The following is a 19,303-nucleotide window of genomic DNA, read 5'->3' as shown; positions in this document are numbered from 1 at the left end:
AATAAGGACTGTGTGCTGAACAGTGGAGTGACACAAAGACTGAACCGACACTACAAGTAAACAGCAGGGGGCGACAGGGCTCAGCTGGTTACAGTGCAGCACTAAACCAGAAGAAGAAGAAGAAGAAGAAGGAGGAGGAGCCTGTGAAGGAGTTGTGATCTCACTGGTTCCTGTTTCATAACTAATATCTTGAATCACATGTTTCAGGTGTGAACTCAGAGCAGAGGTGTTGTCCACCATGATGCGGAGTCTGAAGGGCGCCAGGCACCTGAACTCCAGCACTGTCAAACAAGCAGGTAACTGTGTGTGTGTGTGTGTGTGTGTGTCTCTGTGTGTGCAAGTGTGCAAGTGTATCTGTGTGCGTGCGTGCAAGTGTATGTGTTTTTGGGTGCAAGGTTGCATGTGTGTGTTTGTGTGTGATGTTTAAAAGACTCACAACTAAATATATATATATTAATAACGTAAACTAAATATGAGGCAGGATAGGTAGATCTATTATAATGCATATGCCACATTTCTGAAGAGTCATGAAAGCAGTCAACCTATTAAGGAGCCAGAGGTTGTTTGATGTGGTTCTTTTCTCAGGTTTCTGACATTTCAGTCTCAGGACGATCACTCGTCAAATGATGAGTCACAGTTGTCTGGACTACCATGACAACGACCGATCGCCTGTTTAGTCTGAACCAACAGTCTGAGGTCCAAACATGTTCACTTCTCAAAGGTAGAAAACAGAGATAAAAGAAACATTGTGATATTTTTACTCAAACGATGTTTCAGTTTCCTGTCTGTCACCTAATATATTAATCAACAAGAATGGCACCTAGCAGAGTGTGTACGTCCGCCAAGGCCCAACAGTCCCTTTAAATTCAATCAAGCTGCATCAAATTCCACACACTCACAGATATTAGTTCCCTAAACATGTCTGATGTGAAGAAAAATCCCTGGGAAATCAGGGAAAATTTGTTAAAACATCCTTCCCGGATCTGCCCCCTGATTCGGATCTGCACCAAAATTCTCCCCTGATCCACACAACATCCTTCCACCAGGTTTCATGGTAACATGTTCTTTGATTTGCGTACTCCTGCTAACTAACTAAAACAGATTGTGTTGTGTTGTGTTGTGTTGTGTGTCCAGTGTCGGAGCTCTCTATTCCAGTCCCATGGGGAGAGATCAGAGGAAAAGTCTGGGGTCCTGATCACGGGCGTCCTGTGATGTGTGTGCACGGCTGGGCTGACAACTGTGGAACATTTAACTCCCTGATCCCCCTGCTGCCCAAAGGTAATTATTGTTTGTTCTTTTATTAGCGTCTCAATAAATGTTTACACTGCTTTCAACAGGCCAGTTTGAACTCCTCATACCGGCAAGTGTGAGAGCAGTGTTCTCTCTGGTTCACCACCACTGAAGCTGAAGAGTAAATGTCCCTTCACTCTGTTTTAATTCAATGTAATGTGAAGACATAAATATCCTCATCGACTTATTAAAAAAACAACAGCTATTCTTTTTTATTTTTGGGCAGAAGTTGTAAAAAAAAAAATGTGTCGCTCACAACGCTAGACTGTTCAGACTAAGCCTACATGCACTCCAGCGTTTTGCCTTAGAGTTGGACACGTCGCAGATTCCTCAAATAATATCTTTATTACACATGTAAACAGTTATATCATTGTTAAATACAGAATCTAACTGATCCACAGCTGTTAGCATATAATTAACGGGTTAGCAACGTTTGTAATTGATTATCCATCTCGTGCACTAAAGTGATGGCCCAGGCTAATGCTGGTTGTTTTACTCTGTGAAGTCTGTGTTGGTACAGAAAAGACACAATCAGCAAGATATTGTGAGTGTTTACGTCATAGTTTCCAAACATCTCTGTTTGTGTACGTCCAGACTAAAAAGCAGCCCTGGAGTTTTTAACCTCAAACAGAGTCAGCAGTATTTCTCAGTTATAACGGCTCTGTAACTCAGCAGGCCTGGACGCCAGACGTATCCATAACAGAATTGATTCAACATATGGTAGTATTGTGGAGCAGTATTGTGGAGTGCAAGACAGTGTCTTTGGCCTTAAGCCAAAGACACTGTCTTGCACTCATTTACCGCTGCCCTTTACCAAGACACTGATATCATAATTGCAGTTGCTTGAGTCTGTAATTGATTTGCGTCTGTGATATGACGTTCTGTTTTTTAACACTGTCTATAGGGATTTACTTTAGAACGTTTTTCAGCTTAGAATATAGCTTATTGTTTCTCTGATTCTTTCTGTCTGTGCATCCTCTCAGAGTACAGATACGTGGCGTTGGACCTCCCAGGTCACGGTCTGTCCTCACATCGTCCTCCTGAAGCTTTCTACTCCTTTCCCTTGTATGTGATGGACGTACGCAGAGTCGCTGACGGTGTGTGAGTTCAAGAACCGGCAGGTTTAGCTCCTAGTTCAAATCAAACATCCCTGTCACAGCATCAGGTTATTCTCCTTTTAGCTATTTAGCTACAGTTGTATGCGAATCAGCCTTTTCCTCACTGTAATAAACTGTTCACTCTTTATTTAAGGACAAACTTCATTCATTTCATTTTTTTCTTTAAAATTTGAGTTTTCCCTGATGTGTAACGACGGAACAAAGTTAAATGAATATATACCTGAACAGTGAAGGTTCACCTTTGAAGTCGGTTGGAGGAAAACAAACCCTTACTGGCTCTTCCTTGAGCTTTCAACCACATCTTACAATATTTTCAGCTGAGGACAAAGATGATGAAGACGACTATGTCCATCACATTCCGACAACTGCATGACTCTTTTTTTTTTTAATCAAAGGTTTTACTTAATTTTGCATCAACTTGCAATAGCAGTATATGAATGCAGAAAGAAATTAATATTATAGAAATATATAACACACTGTATCACTCAGTCTGTTCTGTGGTGAGATATTGAGCCTGGTTGATGAAGTGTGAAATTAACTTCCGCAGCTCTGCAGTGGAACAGATTCTCCATCATAGGCCACAGTATGGGTGAGTGGAGCCACACAGCAGAATTGGAGACATTTACCATGTTAGAATATTAACATATTTATAATATGTTGGATGTACGTCACATGTTATATTTATGACGTGTGTGTCCACCTTCTTTTTTTGTTTAATTTCAGGTGGTAACATTGCTGGATTGGTAAGTGACCAGATCAGAACAGTTTTCAAATGATGAACAGACCCTAATTATTATTATTATTATTATTACTTTATTATAATTTCTGCATCGGCTGTGTACTTTGTATTCCACAGTTCAGCGCTCTGTATCCTGAGAAGGTGGATTCTATCGTACTGCTGGACTCTTATGGATTTTTACCTACAGATTCGGTACATTAACAGTTTTTACCTTTGAGACTCGTCCCTGCAGGACTGTGCTGTGATTTTGAGAGTGAAGAACGATCTATAAATGTACATCTGTGGATTCAAACTATAACCTGACTCACAAATATATATATTTTATATGTTTTCCTATTTTAGTTATACCAAAGTATTTGATCTCAGTGTAAGCGCTAGGATTTCCACAGAGTCTTTAAATGTAATAATCTTAATTTAAGCCTTAATAAGTATTGTCTATGCTAAAATATTACATATTAGGTATTGAATATGTACTTTAATACCCCTCAGCCACACTTAAGAATGAGTTTTATGTTTTAAGAGATATTTTTGGTTGACATGCATAGTTTGTTGATATCTGTGTGTGTTGTAGTTCTTTATCAGGGATACAGATAGTATTACATTATAATAAAACTACAAAGAGTCCAACACCTTGGTCAGAATTTATCTCAGTATCCACAGGTTGGATGTGGGAAGGATGATGAATACCTACTGTCTCTGCCTATAGTTTGAGATAATGTGGTGTTTCCATTGTTTTTATTAGAGTCTTCAAAAGGTCTTAAAAGGTCTTAAATTGATCTTGTTGAAATCGGCAAAAAACCCGTAGAACAAACCTGAGCTCCTTAATTCACATATAGCATTAAACTACTGCACAACTTATCCGCAAACATCATAGCTCTAACCAGCAGAACTTTCCTGCTGTTGCACCTGACACCAAAATGTCTCTCTCCAAGCTGAACGGAAAGGTCACCTGGAGGACAGACCGTCTCAAGAGGGATGGACAATTGTTTTTTTTTTCTATGAATTTTTATGTGGCTGAAAACAAATCTGTCGTTCTGCTCCAGCAAAACCATCTTCAAGTGACTTTTCCACAAAAACACACAGAGTAGGTAGAAGGGGATAGAAGGACAAGTTGCCTAACTTCAAAGTGCATGTAGTTTAGGTTTAAGTTTAAGACGCAATGCATGGTGGTAAGCAGCGAGGATAAATATATAAATAACTCAGACGATGCGTTCAAGGCAGAGCAAATCGACCAAGATTGTTTGATTGTTCTATGTAAAGCGTCTTTGAGAGCTTTGAAAAGTGCTATATGAATGCGATGTATTATTATTCTTTTTCTTCTTATTATTATTATAAGATGTTTTGATCCTGCATTTGCAGTTTAAATGACTCGGGCGTCAATATTTTTACATAGAGGACGTCAGATCTCTGGTACCTAGCCCTTGAAGGTCAACAGCAATATGTTGAAATCAATTCTAAAACACACAGGCAGCCAATATGATTTCTATAATCCACTCTTGTCAGTATTGTCTTATCAGCAATTGTCTCGTTATTAATATTGAATGGAGCCCCTTCCTTTTCTTGCAGAAAGAAATTCCAGAAGTGATCCGACAGGGCCTGGATGAGATGCTTCAGTTTGAAGCAAAGGCAGAAGAAAGGGGGAGAAGAGTTTACACTTATGAGAAGGCAGCTGAGAGGTATTACCTTCACATATATGCTGGTTCAGTAATTTTGTTTGTGCAAATCTTTTATAAAAGGTGTATTTTCTTTCTTTCAGGCTCTTGGCGGCCAACCCGACTCTGTCTGAACAGTCTGTGCGCATCCTTTTAGAGCGAGGTCTCGATCAAGTAGACGGAGGTCAGTCTGCTCTGTTGTTTGTTGCTGCTCCTCCTCTGAGAACCCAATTCTTTGAAAAGCCTCACTATGTATATTGTCCTCTCACGCTTGTGATATAATGCGTTGTTCTCTTGCAGGAGTTGCGTTCACTCGAGACTTTCGTCTCAATCTGGTAAGTTGCTGCTGAACTGCTCCAGCTCATCACTTACTTTCTTAAAGTTCTCCCAAAGGTGTCATAATAAGCCCATATACTGCAGCTACATTGTGTTTTTGCTTTGTGATGACAGAAAAACATCGTGCGCACCACTTTGGAGCAGTGTCTGGAGTTCCAGAAGAGGATAACAGCCTCCACCCTCGTTATTCTGTAACTGCCGCATTTGACATATTTCAAGCACTAAACTCCAGCAGTACAACGCTGAGCCTCACTAAGTGTGGACACCTCTTTGTCTTTACAGAGCAGAGGACGGCTTCGAGAAGGTGTTTGCTGAACGAGATGGAAAGAAAGCCTCGTCAGCTCTTGTGCAGGCCTATAGGGACAGAAATGTGAGTGTGTTTCTGTAGTAAAGTGGGTGCTCTTGCGTCTTTGTGTTTATTTTTAGCCGTTAGGCCTGTGTGTAATTGTGCCCAGTAGACAGACAGCTGCAGAGGTGCAGTAGAAGCAGTGTAGTAAAAAGGCTCAGTGTCTCAGAGGCAGCATCGTTTGTTAGAGCTGTGAAATTAGACCCTGACCTACATACTGTACCTGGTCCAGTGCTGCTGGTGGGAGAGGATGAGGAGAAGAACAAAGCAAAGTATATCATTATATATATGCTGACAATGAAATAATGTAAATCAGCTTTGAATAATAACAAAAATACAATTTTTCTTTTTTTGTTTCATGCATGTGTTTGAAAGTGACTTTTACACTTTGTACATTTATAAGAACTTTATGATTAGAATGTTTTCACCAGTAATCTCAGGTCACCTCCCCCATATTTGACTTCACAGGATTTCTTTGATATTCAACTGTATATTTAATTCCAGGTAGTAAACAGCGTTTGATAAGACTCTGTCCTCTACCTTCCCGGAGGTTTGTGATCAACTTAATCATTTTCTAGTACTAGATAAATGATAAGACAGCAGGCAGCTTGTTTCAGAGAAAAACCTTGAAAAACCTCCTGGGAAACAACAAACAAGTCAACAAGAGACTCGCCAGAATTAAGAGAGTGAGAATATTGACTCTACATTCTCCAAGTGGCCAGAATTATGAACCTGATGACAGTATAATAAATGATAATGATGCTCCATACCTACAGGATGTTTTTTAACACATTCATTTTATCTCTAACAATCTTCTAACTGTGTGTGTGCATCTGTCTTTCAGCAAACCGTAGTGAAAGTACCTGGTGATCATCACATCCACTTGAATGATGCTGAGGTCGTCGCTCCACTGGTGTCGGACTTCCTGCAGACCAATGTATGTGCGCAGTCGGACAGACTGACAGATCTACCGACGTCTAAGTTATAGGAATCACATAAAAAAAACTAACTTAGCCAGCGCAGTCTGTCATCCACTGTTTTATAAATGTTTTATGGGCATTTTTACATTATTTTATTTATACTGTAGTGTTTTAATTTAACCTATCTGGCACATGTGATTTGAAATATTTTAATATATATAATAATAATTATTATTATAATATATAATAATTATAATATAATATATATATATAGAGAGAGAGAGAGAGATTTTTCTAATGATGGTGGGATTTTTCACACCAAGTTCTTGTTAAACTCTAGTTCATCTGTAAACTACTGAAGGAGGGGATCAATGAAATGCAGCGTCTATGTGTTTTTGATACAGTTTGTATTTTTGTTCTCACTGATCAAGTGAATAATCTTGTTCATGATTCCATCCAATGAATCACGTCTGCATCAGTGGTCAACAGCAGGTTTTAATGCAGTGCTTTGTCTATTTGTATTTAACCGGTAGAATAACACCTTTAACACAACAATGCTCTGAATCTTCTTGTTATTTACAGTTTGAAAGGAGGAGCACAGTAGCGTAAATGCCTTGAAGCCGTTTGCCTCTGCCGACCAATCGAGTGACAGTTTACATCCATGACTGTCCACACTGACAAAATAAATGCATTGAAAACATTTATTTAATTAAAGGTGCTGATTGTATTTTGTGCATACCAGAGTGTGGACCTCCACCAAGACCCAACAGTCCCCTTTATGAAACCACATTGAATTTATTTGATCCAGATTTGGATTTATTTGGAACTGCCCCAAATAGCACACACATAAATCAGCTTCCTTAACGAGACAATTTTTTTTTCATTTTTTTCAATTGCTTGTGTTGTATATTGGATCAAACTCTACCCTTACACAAAGTTTCATGGAAATCCCTTGAGTAGTTTTTGCGTAATCCTGGTAACAAACAAACAAACACAGATGAAAAGATAACCTCCTTGACCAAGATAATAAACTCAAATTTTGGACAGGTGGTAACTCTGATCTGTTGGTGGTGATAAAACTGATGTGGGTTCATCCTCTGAGGACCAGGAATGTTTTGGCTAAAGAAAGATGGTGTGTGTTTACACACAATTTAAACACTGATGCAGTAATCAGACAGAGATATTGTTGTAAGAAATGTCAGAGCTTCACCCAGAAGAAATGAGTGGAATGAACAGCAGCTGCAGAATTCTGTGTTCAGCTCAATCTGCAGCAGAAAGTTTGAAATGCTCTGTGATGTGTTTGAAGTCTGCTACGGGAATTCAATATTTCATCAGATGTAGTACAGTGTCTCATGTTTAGTCTCGGAGGTTGGTGAGCAGTGGGAAGGAAGGGTGTGAAGTCTGAGGAGTAAGTACAAGTACTGTAGATCGTGTTTACTACATGGTTTGACACATCTTCTCCACCACCACCCGTGTCAGTCTGTTAGTTTGTTTATTGGCTTATCAGCAGGTTTACACAAAAACTACTGAACCAATATGGAGCAAACCTGTTGGAAAGATGGGCCCTGGGCCTCCTACTCATTAGATTTAGGAGTGGATGTGGTTTAAACTATGTTTTATGACAAATAATTCAGCAGAGCTATCAGACAAAAACGTAATCTTATATTGTTATATTTCTACTGAAAGAACTCGTCAACCACGTATAGGATTGATGAGCCTGTGTGATATATGTGCTCTGTAAGTGTCATTTGTATTGTATCCACCTTAATAACAGGAAAAGGGTGCCATTCGATTTATTAGAACATTTTTTAATTTTACAAAAATCACTAAAAATTTGTTTTAGAAATATATAAAATTTATTTATTTTACAAACCCCCCAAATAAGACATTCTCAGTTACCAATTTAACCAGAATATCACTCAGTAGAATGCATACCTCCTCTTTTTAGATTTTCACCAGGGAATAATTCATGGATCTTGATGAAAGGGGGGAACTGATATCTGTCAGTGTGGAATGCAATGTGCTCTACCTTGTGCCATCCTAGTTATCTAACATTATGTTAACTTTAACTTACCAGATGACTGGGTTTTAGCAAGTTCAATCTTTGAGCTGAGTATAAACACAGTTATTTATACCACAGAGGAACAAGTCCTGCCCCACTTCCAAACTAACCTGTGTCCCACAAGACTTTGAGCGTTTCTTTTTATGGCCTCATTCTGAGATAAACAGGTGAATCTACTTCAAGCTACACGTTTTTTAACACAACTAAGAGCAAAAAACACACAGCAAAAACACACAGCAAAAAAAACACACAGCTCCCACACAGCTCCCATTAGCCATTACAAACAAACCTCATCAAATCCATGTTAAAGCCAGAACCCATCAATGGTTTCCAGCACCTTTTTCCACTCACTGTCGCCAGGAGGCTGAATCAGGAGGCTGAATCCATATGATCCACTGTCCTGTAATAAACCTATTGCTTTTACATAAACATTTAGAAGAAATCTCCTCTGAGGCGACTCCATGCACAAACAAGAATTAAAAAAAAAAAAAAAAAGCTGCGCGCGCAATTGCGCAGAATGTGCGCAGTAGGCTTCTGCGCAGAATGTGCGCAGTAGACTTCTGTGCAGGATGTGCGCAAATGTGCGCAGTAGGCTTCTGCACAGGATGTGCACAATGGGCTTCTGCGCAGAATGTGCGCAGTAGGCTTCTGCGCAGAATGTGCGCAATGGGCTTCTGCGCATTTATTTTTTTCCCCATTTAATTTAATTAAAAAAATATATATATTTGAGTTAATTAAAAAAAATTATATTTAATTTTATATTTAAAATGTTTATATTACATTTCATCATCATCAATTCTCCGCGCTGGTTCAGGGGTAAATGACGCTGGTCTTCACAGGTGACTGACCTACGCAAGCCTGTAGCCGCCACCCCCCCACAAGAGATTATGTGCTTGTGTGTGTGGCCGCGGTGCTTCCTGGTTCTTCCCGGCACTACGCTGCCGGTGCGAACAGCCAAAGTATTTACCATGGGCGAGGAAAGGAGGCGGAGCGCTTTTCACAGCGCTTCTACCTCCGGTGAGTCCCCGGGGTTAGAGGATGATGGTGTGACGTTAATGTATTGTTTTACTTTGCATGTGTCACGTCATGATAAATCAGTCTCCTATGTCGCCTGTACCAGGAGCCGCCCGTGTCACTGGTTATCTTGGCTCGCTGTCTGGCCGGTAACCAGCCGTACGGACCACTCCGTGAAGAAGGAGGAGGAGATGTTTCTTTACTTGGAATGCGGCCACTTTATTTCTCGGATATACAGCAGGAGCAACACTCGCATCACCTCTAGGTGCTCCGTCACTTCTCTTTATAAACACACGTCTTTCCCGTGTGTTTATAAAGAGCGTCTTTCCCACAATACCCTGGTGCACTACGTCACACACTACAAACTTTCCTTAAAGGGGCAGGCCATACCTGCAACACAACAGCTCTCGGTCTCATATACAGATGGCGAGAGAAAGAAGAGACGCAGACTCAGCAACTACATCCGAGATCCGATGCACCTTATTATTATCTGAGGGAATTTTACACCCTGTCTGATAAACATTCCGACAGTAAAGGCAAGGGGTAGTGATGGATAAAGTTTTCTTTAACAAGTTAAGTCTTTCATTCTCACTTTCCACCTTAAAACTATGAAATGAACTGAAATATGGACTAGTTCAGAATTTAAATGGTGAACTATGAATGTTTACTTGTATGAACTGAACTTTGAACTTGTTCATGAGAGTAGTGAACTTGCACAACACTGAAGGGTTCAGTAACACATTCAAATCAGTTAAATTAACCTGATTGAAACATACAAGGGGTCGTATTAATGCGACCTGAGGCTTTCAAGGAAAAACCTGTTAAAAAAATTAAACAACGTAAAACCAAACTTTAAGCAGCCCACGTTGAAGAACAGAGGAAAGTGAAATATACACCAACATGATGTCCATTTAGCTGGAAATGTTTTTTTCCACTGTGTCCTCCTTCGCAGCAGAGGAGGCTGCCTGTGAGACCCAGCGGAGGGAAAGTAGTTCTCCTGGAGTCTGCAGGCTCCACAACCCGGAAGTGCGCAGTGAAGTTTGCAAGTTCGTGCAAAGATGGAAGCGTCTGGAGCTCAGTTGGACAGAGAAGGTGAGAAAGTGTGAATAATGATAACAATCCGCGCTGTGAGAAAGTGTTTCCGTCAGACTGAGTTAGCACCAAAGCAGAGTTGATGTTGTAAACAGGCTCCACGCGCGGTAGTAAAGATCATTGTCTCTGAGCTGCAGAGTTTGATTTACAAATCTAAAGGTGCATTGGAACAAAGCTGCAGCTTATTCACTTTAACTTTTTATTTAGACTTCAACTCAGAATCATCAGACACTGAAATAAGTTAATAAAGAATAAGTTCTGTGAAGTTTAGCTCTTTTGTTTATCTGTAAACCATCAAGTAATCTGTTGGGTTTCTATGTCATTTATACCTTATGACTCTGTCTGTATATATATATGATGTCACAGTGTTTGAGCTGCACACTGACGCCTGTGTTGTTGAGATTTGCTGTTTTGTTGTTTTGTGTTGTTGTGTTGTGTTGTGTTGTGTTGTGTGTCCAGTGTCAGAGCTCTCAGTTCCAGTCCCATGGGGAGAGATCAGGGGTAAAGTCTGGGGTCCTGATCAGGGCCGTCCTGTTCTGTGCCTGCACGGCTGGGCTGACAACTGTGGTTCATTCAACACCCTCATCCCCCTGCTGCCCAAAGGTAAATCACGACCCACCAAAAATGTATTGCAAAAATTATCAACAAATTTAGCATTAATGTGTATCTCTCTACACTGGCTGAAGTTTCACCATCTTTCAAGTTTTTACTGGAAAGATGGTGAAACTGTGAAAAAACTGTACTGGACAACACGTTCAGTGGTTGTGAGAAATCACTGAGTTAGACCAGTGGATCTGGTTTACTTTGATAAGTCTGGCTTATTTAAGTGAGGGATCCATCCCATGACAGTCTTAAATTAATTTCTTCTCACTCACCATGGTAACTCCTGCTTTAGAGCTAGCCTGCTCTAAAGCATGAGTACCAGGATCACGGTCCAGTTACGTCCAGCAGTGTCTCAAAGTTTGTATGCATGAACAATTAAAGTTGCTGTCACAGTCTGTTAGCACATCAAAGTATCGTGGAACTGTTTATCAGTTATTTTTTTCAAGCCAGTGAAAAGTTCAAGCCAATTCAAGCTTGACCAATTCACTTAAACCAGGGCTAGTTCAGCCAGTGTGATGGAATACCCTCCAGGTTAAGGTGTTTACTCGCAACAGAATATCCAGGTTTCAGTTGGTGGGCTCCAGGCACAGGCAGCATATTCAGGTTTCTCAAAACAGGATAGGACTGTAAAAAAAACAGGACACTAGTTTGTTATTTAATCAGTAGATAGATAGATATAGTGGTTCAATGTGAAGTCTGTCCCTTTAAAATGATCAGATTTGTCTCAGCTCAGCAACAAGAGCTGCTCTTCATTCATTATCGCTTACGTTGCTAAATATCATTTTACTAAACAATTTCTATAAAACCATTATTTAACATTATGTTTATAATAATTTTTTTAACCATTACTGTATATATTTGAACCTTTTATTTATTTACCTATTATCAATAATAAATTACTTCACTCTTTCCCGGTAATTTTTGCTAAAGAATATACGGACCCATGAAGTACATTCTAACTGGGATCACTTTAATGTGTGGTGTGTGACTGAGGCCCTGTCCGTCCTCTCAGAGTGCAGATACCTGGCGGTGGACCTGGCAGGTCACGGCCGCTCATCGCACCGTCCTCCTGGAGTCTTCTACTCTGTGCTCGAGTACGTGGCAGATGTTCTCAGAGTCGCTGGGGGTGAGTGCGATGAATCCTGCTCCATGATGTGTGAAATTAAATTATTCATTTGTTGCTAATCTCCCCATTGATGGCTTTATCATGGATTACCTTATTTTATCTTAACTCCTGCAGCTCTGAAGCTGAGGACATTCTCCATCATAGGCCACAGTATGGGTGAGTGCACCACCAGGACACAACAGATAACAATCTGTGTGTTGTATACTTTGCTGCGTTGAAAAAGTGAAAGTGTAAATAACATGAAGCCTCTTTGTATTTACAGGTGCGGACATTGCAGGGATGGTGAGTGGCTGATGTGTAAACACACACTGTTCTGCTGTGTTTCCTCATGAGGTGTCATCCTGTTGTACCTGATTGTGTTTCCACAGTTCGCTGCACTGTATCCTGAGATGGTGGACGCTCTCGTGTTCTTGGACTCTTATGGATTCTTACCAACGGATCCGGTACATTTATTTACACCTCAGTCTCAGAAACTATGTGATTTATTGCCAGACTCTAGCCAGGATATTAGAAACACTGAAGTTATGAGTCAAAGTAGAATCTGATTAAATATATATATATATTTTATTCAACTGTTCCACAACATCCTGCTCTAAATGAAGGTGTGTGTTGCTTAAAGGAATCAAATCTGGGCCAAAAATGAATCCTTTAATTGTAAAATTCTTCAAATTTAATATATTGAATATAGAATAATATATCATTGAAATGTTTTGCTAATTCTCCCAAATCCCAAGAAAAAATGCACCTGACCTCGGTTGCTCCAGTAACAGCCATAGTGCTGATTAAATGTTACTATAGTTTGTATATAAAGAGACAAAATAATGTATTTTATTTATTCAGTTGTACCACAGCCTCCTCTGTAAATTGTTCTTTCCAAAGTGAAGGTTTAAGTGTTGCTTCAAGGAAGGAAAACTGGCTGGGGCAATAAGTCAGTTTCTTATTAATATTGTTGGCTATAAGTTTTTGATCAAATATATTGACAATAAAATAATCTATAATATAAGTAAATAAATACATTAAAAATAAAGTTTCTCCAATTTGCTCAAGCTCCATAATCCTTGGAATGAATGCAGGGGACATGACCTCAGTGATATGTTTTATGTACTAATATGTTATATATAATAGTTTATACGTAAAATTGGAAGCTGGGCTGCTTATACTGCAAAAGATCCCTGCAGTGATATTGCATCGTGCCTCAGTTATATTCTGTCTTTACTCTGAAACATTTATATTTTATTGAGAGCTCTAGTTTTCTACCTAATCCCCTCATCTTTCTTTTCTACCTCTTCCTACAGAAAGAGATGTACAAGGTGTTGAGGCAGGGGACAGATGAGATGATTCAGTTTGAGAAAAAGACAGAAGTAAAGAAAAGAGTTTACACTCACAAGGAGGCGGTTAAGAGGTATCATACTATCCCAGCAGTTGGTTATCACCCCCGTAATCTACCCTGTTTGTTAGTTTGTCTGTTTGTTTCTAAGCATGATTGTGTGAAAACTTGGAGTAGGGTGTGATATTAGTCCGGAGAGAACCATATTAAATGTTGGTTTGGATCTGAATCAGGGGGTGGATCCATTTCTTTCCCATCTAACATTGTGAGGATTGTATTTTTTTTAATATTCCATGATTTCTTTAAGAGTAATTCATGAGCTAATCTGACATGTTCTGGAGACTATATTGAGTGTGTACAATTTAGTGTAGATGCAAAATAAAACTCCTTACCTATTTCATTTAAATGTGGTTTCACTGTTTGGCCTTGGCAGACATATGACTTGGTCTAAGTATTGGAACAGTGCAATATCAAATAGACTCTTTGTAAAGTTTCTTAATGGCATTTTGTCATTGTTTTCAAGGATGTTAGGTGACCAGTGCTGAACAACAAAAAAGACATTGGCAGATATACTGTATATGCTCTGTTGAGTGTCATTGGAGTTTTAAAAGGAATATTAGACTTTTGTAGCTTGGCCTGTATACTCAAAATACTTTATTTCCTTCAGGCTCTTGGATGCAAACCCCACTCTGTCTGAACAGTCTGCGCACATCCTGATAGAGCGAGGTCTGGTGCAGGTTGAAGGAGGTACGTCTTTATCTCTTCTTCTCCCCCTCGGTGAGGAGTAATCTCACTGTGCCTGCAGCTGACTGTGTTTCTCTTCAGCAGGTTTTGTGTTCTCAAGAGACCTGCGGGTTAATTTTGTAAGTGACTTTTAACCTCTTGAACCCTGCGTCACATTCAGAACTTTCCTTTCGTATTCAACACACCGGGGGGTTTATCATTCAGCCCCATAAATGAAAACATGTCTTTGTTTTCAGAAAAACTCACACCGCTTCAGCTTGGAGCAGAGTCTGGAGATGCAGTCGAGGATTCAAGCCTCAGTTTTAGTTCTTCTGTAAGATAAACACTCACTGTATCATATCTATAACGCTGTTTTCAGACATGAACTCCTGAAAGTGTTTGCAAAAATTTGGGTCGGGACATTTTCTGAACTTTCACATATGAAGAAAATGAATGCAGGAGAGTGTCGGGGTCCGACGTGTTCACAACAATAGGAAAATATCCATTCCATTCAGATGAGGGGTGTTATCTGGGCAGATCTTCCAGGAGGCAGTGCATGATGTATACATTCTGCGGTGGAAATCGACAGCAGAGTCAAGTGTGGTCAGTGTCTGTCAGAGTTGACATCTTCGTTGGCATTGACACACCCACTGACTTGCGGGAAAGTTCCAGAAATCGACTAGGACATTAGCCCCTCTTGATAATTTCAGGAAGTTCAGGAGTTCAGTGCATGTCTGAAACCAGCGTATCAATAACTTAATGTCACCTTCATCCTAGTTTCTTCTGCTTTTTTTCAGAGCACAAGGCGGCGTTCAAAGAAGATTTTCAGAACCAGCCCAAGAGAAGTTCACCCTAGCTCTTCTTCAAAACTTTCGGGACAGAAATGTGGGTGTGGCCTCTAAATATATGCTTGAGCTGGTTTGATAAATATGTCCAGCTAATATCCCTGCGTTTCTCATTCCCTCAGCACAAGGTGGTGACGGTACCTGGCGATCATCACGTCCACCTGAATAACCCTGAGGTCATCGCTCCGTTTGTGACCAACATGCTACAAACTAAAGTGTTGTCATTGTCAACCAGGCCGGAGCACAAGTTATAAATACAGTCTCCAACACGCTGTCACAGTTCCATTATGTTCTCCATTTGTCTGTGAGATCAACCTGTGCTACTGTATTAAAGCTACCGTGAATTGTTCCTCAATGTAACATACTGAAAAAATGTATTAAATTAAAAATAAATTTTGTATGGGTAAAATTCCCTTGTCCGCCTGATGTGTTGTGCTAATGTGTCTCACCTATGTTCAACTATCCTCACATTAGCCTTTTTGTGTATCTAAACTCTGTGTTTCCCTTTGTTCTGATCAAATCCTCTGCTAAATTCAACTTCACCTGTTTTAGCGTCTGTTCCTATGTTTGGGTCTTTGAGCGTGACAGATTATTAGCGAGATTACAATTTAACAGATTTCATCGAAACTTGATAGAAGGATGTGGAATGGATCAGGAAAGAACCCATTGGGTCCTGGTGCAGATCTGGATCATAGCTGTACAGGAGAATAGTGCCTGTCTAATTCCACAGATACTCCCTTCTCTCTCCCAGCAGTACCAAAGGTCAGATTATAGATAAATGCCCAACCTACAGTGCATTGTAGTGTCTACGCTTAGAGGCTTTCATGTCTAACTCAGATACCCCAGACAGAGAGGCACCAACTTCAACTCTTTTCACCAGTGGCAAGATGCAAGGACACAATGGGATTTAGGAAAGAATATTTTAGGCTTAACTATCCAATAGGATGCAAACACCTACATGCAAAATATAGAGCGACAGAAATTCTAGCCTTTCATGGATGTGCTGTTAGAATGGGTGACGCAAGAGTAGGGAGATATATTGGGAATGCTGTGGAAGACATCTTGAGACTCTGGGGGTGACATTTGCTCATGTTACTCTGTTATCAGTTGGATATTGTTCCACCTGCTTGTCTCCTTGATGCATCATGTCTGCATTAAACTGTTCTGCATAAGACATCAGCTGCTGCCTGAGTTCTCCTGTCACCAGCTTCCAGAAAACTTCCAGTACAAAGCTGATCTGTTTAACTGCTGCCTGTGCAGAAGAGCTAAAAATGGCATTAAAAAGAATTTGACAACTTGTCATTATGTAGGCCATCGTCACCATCATCATCACTATCAGCATCATCATCATCTTCAGCATCATCATCCTCTTTGGATGCACTCCTTTGTCCCGTAGCAGCAAGACAAAAAATGTAACTCATGGGAGTGACTCCATGAAAGCTGCAACTGCCATCAGTCAGAGCAGATATTAGAGGTGCTGTCTCACATGAGAATATCCCCTCTCTCTCTCTCTCTCTCTCAATGTCACATAAACTGTGTGATGGCCTCCGTGCGTGTTAAATGGAGTGGAATTGATTTTACGCAGCAGGCAGCAAGGCGGCGCGCACCCAGAGACATCTGAAGGGGCTTTCTTTCTCCCCCTTCTCCTCTCCGCCAACCCTCCCCCCCCCCCCCCCCCCCCAAAAAAAAATGATTGTAGTTATATAAGTTTTCCCTCCCACTCCCTCCATCCTCTTCAGTCACCCGCGTTGTCATGGCAACCCCACCCCTCCCCTCTCGGACGTCACAGCCAGGGGCTGGAGGATGCAGCCGCAGCGTGCAGCCTCCTCTGTCTCTCGTGCCTCTTCGGAGAACACCTGTGAGTTGCTTTTCTTCCGCGGTCCCACACGCACCAGTGGGAGCTGCAGCGCTGGAAGCGATCTGATGATTGTCTCGACTCGCAGCTGCCGCGCATCACTCCCACCCTCAAAACGCACAGAGACTGCACTGATTCACCAGCGTCTACAGGTAACACGCTTCTCTCTACTGTCGTGCACTATTTCGAATGCAAGGATTCAACGACTGTGTTTGTTGTGCAAGTTAAAAATCCTATGTTTCGGAGTGTTAAGAAATCCTGTTCATTCCTGTGCCCCGTCCTGTATTTGTGATTGTAAGGAGGGAGCAGGAGGGATTTCTGAGCAGTGAGTGCCAATAATGGGACACTGACATGCTGCAGTTTGTCGTGCATGACACTGAACCCAGCAGAAAGGGAGTGTTTGCAATAAGTACAACTCTACTCATCCAAAAATGTTCCTCTCCATCCCCTCTTCCATCATGTCTCTCCTCCCCTGTCCCCTCAACCATCCATTTGTCCTTCTGTCCTCTCCTCCTTCACCCTTCCCTCATGTCTCTCTTGCCCCTGACAGCAGTGATGTCCTGGCTGTTCCTCGACTGGTTCGTCCCCCTCTACCTGCTGGTGTCGGTTCTGGTGCTGGCAGGCTTCGGAGCGTGCCTGTACTTCCTGGAGCCCGGGCTACAGGAGGCCCACAAGTGGAGCAGCAAAACAGTCCGGCATCACCCGCTGGTGGCCAGCGTGAACTGCAGAGATGATGATAGCAATGCCCTCATATGATCAGGAGGGCGAGGCGGCGGGGGCCATCTGGACAGGGGTGCTGCCGGGACACGGGAGGGATGGAGGCCAACACCTTAAGAGATGGAGAAAGAAAACGGGAGAGACAAAGGATGTAGGAGAAGATTATTTTAATTTCAAACCTTGTCCGATCATTCCAACTTTTCTCTCATGTCTGTAGAGTTTTACTGTAGGCATCAGGGGAAGCTGAAGCAGTGGGGGATTTAAAGTTTTTTTTTTAAATGCACATAGAGGAGACGACCACATGCTGAAAGCGATTGTGAGATTATTGGAGGACATGTTGCCCTTTAGAAATGTTTGTAAATCTCATGCCATCTTATACTCGTGCCAACTTTAACATACATTTTGTATTTCGACAATCACTTTGCCTATTTCATGGAGTCTACTTATATTGTGCAATTAACCCGTTGAAGTGAAGGACATAAGTGCGATGAGGGTTTTTAAATCCTCTCTGTGGTGATGGCAGCTGCTGAGACGCTTGTGGATTGTTACAGTGCCACCGTGCCAAAATGGTGTAGTAGTGACTTTAATAGAACAGTATATGCGGAATAAACACAATTGATATATTCAAGGTGCCAAGATTATCTTAGACGGACCAAGAAAACAAGTATTTGGTAACAGCTCCAAGTGTATATTTTTGGATTTCCATTGTTTTCACTTGACAGCATGGTGAGGAAACTGTCTGATCATATGCTACTTTTGTTCATACAAAAATAAAACAGTTCAATCCTCATTTCTTTGTGTTTAATGTGTCTGTGTAATTATGAAGTTATTATAATACCTGAGATCTGTGGAGTGCATGTGCGCCATGGGTAGAGCGTGACTACATCTATAATACTAAATGCAGTCCTTCTATTTAATATTATTGAATACTTCTATCAATGCTTCTTATACGTCTACATTCAGTACTTTTGATGACAATGAACTTTTGAAAACAGTAATTTTGCTTGACTTTGAGCATTTCTACATTGTTATATTGCTACTTTTTCCCCCTCTGTGATTACACGGCACATTGACACTTCACAGACAGATGTTCGACCCACCGAACAACAGAAGCGTCCAGAGTGGGAGTGAAACAGTGAGGCCTTAGTGTCAAGGAATGGGGAGAATGGCACTTCGTTGCCCACTACTTCCTACTGCTCTGTCCCCCCAGTCTCACACTCGTTGACTTATTCACTCGCTCAGACAGTCAACAACAGCGACACAGCGTCCAGCTGCAGGTTAGTGTCTTATTTCCTCATTTTTAACTTTGAACAACTCATATTTTTCGTCATCGATTTTTGTTATTCAGTTGAATTTATGGTGGCAGTGCCCTACCCGTCAATATATTAATATAAGTCTTAACCAAAGTACATTTTCAATGTATACTTAACATTATTAGTTCCCTTGAATTCTACTTTTTACTTTGACAGTACATTTATTTCTGACCTATATAAATTTTGCATGTCATCATTTATATGAGGGAAATGTGTTGAGAAATT

General features: G+C 40.8%; 2 protein-coding genes across 4 annotated transcripts; both read left to right on the top strand.

Annotated features, from left to right (window-relative positions):
* The first annotated feature begins 113 nt into the window (after positions 1 to 113).
* LOC128436805 (serine hydrolase-like protein) lies at positions 114 to 11,004 on the top strand. Of its 3 annotated transcripts, none has more exons than XM_053418669.1 (13): positions 114 to 296; positions 1,135 to 1,278; positions 2,274 to 2,387; positions 2,956 to 2,997; positions 3,132 to 3,151; positions 3,265 to 3,339; positions 4,714 to 4,823; positions 4,904 to 4,983; positions 5,100 to 5,134; positions 5,250 to 5,326; positions 5,418 to 5,505; positions 6,326 to 6,418; positions 10,430 to 11,004. In XM_053418669.1, the coding sequence occupies exons 1-13, from the start codon at positions 239 to 241 to the stop codon at positions 10,571 to 10,573; spliced, it is 1,080 nt and encodes a 359-aa protein (XP_053274644.1). In that variant the 5' UTR covers positions 114 to 238; the 3' UTR covers positions 10,574 to 11,004. The 3 variants fall into 3 exon arrangements, with proteins under 3 accessions (XP_053274644.1, XP_053274646.1, XP_053274645.1); XM_053418671.1 differs by lacking the exon at positions 10,430 to 11,004 and adding an exon at positions 6,984 to 7,105; XM_053418670.1 differs by lacking the exon at positions 10,430 to 11,004 and having other exon boundaries at positions 6,326 to 6,956.
* Positions 10,434 to 15,602, top strand: LOC128436806 (serine hydrolase-like protein). The gene is made up of 12 exons (XM_053418672.1): positions 10,434 to 10,569; positions 11,029 to 11,172; positions 12,185 to 12,298; positions 12,413 to 12,454; positions 12,561 to 12,580; positions 12,667 to 12,741; positions 13,594 to 13,700; positions 14,293 to 14,372; positions 14,454 to 14,488; positions 14,606 to 14,682; positions 15,146 to 15,233; positions 15,316 to 15,602. Exons 1-12 carry the CDS (start codon positions 10,536 to 10,538, stop codon positions 15,445 to 15,447), a joined length of 948 nt encoding a protein of 315 aa, XP_053274647.1. The 5' UTR covers positions 10,434 to 10,535; the 3' UTR covers positions 15,448 to 15,602.
* The last annotated feature ends 3,701 nt before the right edge of the window (positions 15,603 to 19,303 follow it).

Source organism: Pleuronectes platessa, chromosome 3, assembly GCF_947347685.1.
Source record: "Pleuronectes platessa chromosome 3, fPlePla1.1, whole genome shotgun sequence".
NCBI classification, from domain to species: Eukaryota; Metazoa; Chordata; class Actinopteri; order Pleuronectiformes; family Pleuronectidae; genus Pleuronectes; species Pleuronectes platessa.
Note: the sequence above shows the minus strand (reverse complement) of the source record. Positions and strands in the feature narration are given on the sequence as shown.

Bases quoted from the DNA above. Each gene is read 5' to 3' on its own strand.
- LOC128436806 (XM_053418672.1), top strand. From the start codon at position 10,536: ATGGAAGCGTCTGGAGCTCAGTTGGACAGAGAAG. The intron at 12,581-12,666 runs GTGAGTGGCTGA...GTGTTTCCACAG, and splicing joins GTGCGGACATTGCAGGGATG to TTCGCTGCACTGTATCCTGA. The intron at 14,373-14,453 runs GTACGTCTTTAT...TCTCTTCAGCAG, and splicing joins TCTGGTGCAGGTTGAAGGAG to GTTTTGTGTTCTCAAGAGAC.
- LOC128436805 (XM_053418669.1), top strand. From the start codon at position 239: ATGATGCGGAGTCTGAAGGGCGCCAGGCACCTGAACTCCAGCACTGTC. The intron at 1,279-2,273 runs GTAATTATTGTT...GCATCCTCTCAG, and splicing joins GATCCCCCTGCTGCCCAAAG to AGTACAGATACGTGGCGTTG. The intron at 2,998-3,131 runs GTGAGTGGAGCC...GTTTAATTTCAG, and splicing joins CATCATAGGCCACAGTATGG to GTGGTAACATTGCTGGATTG.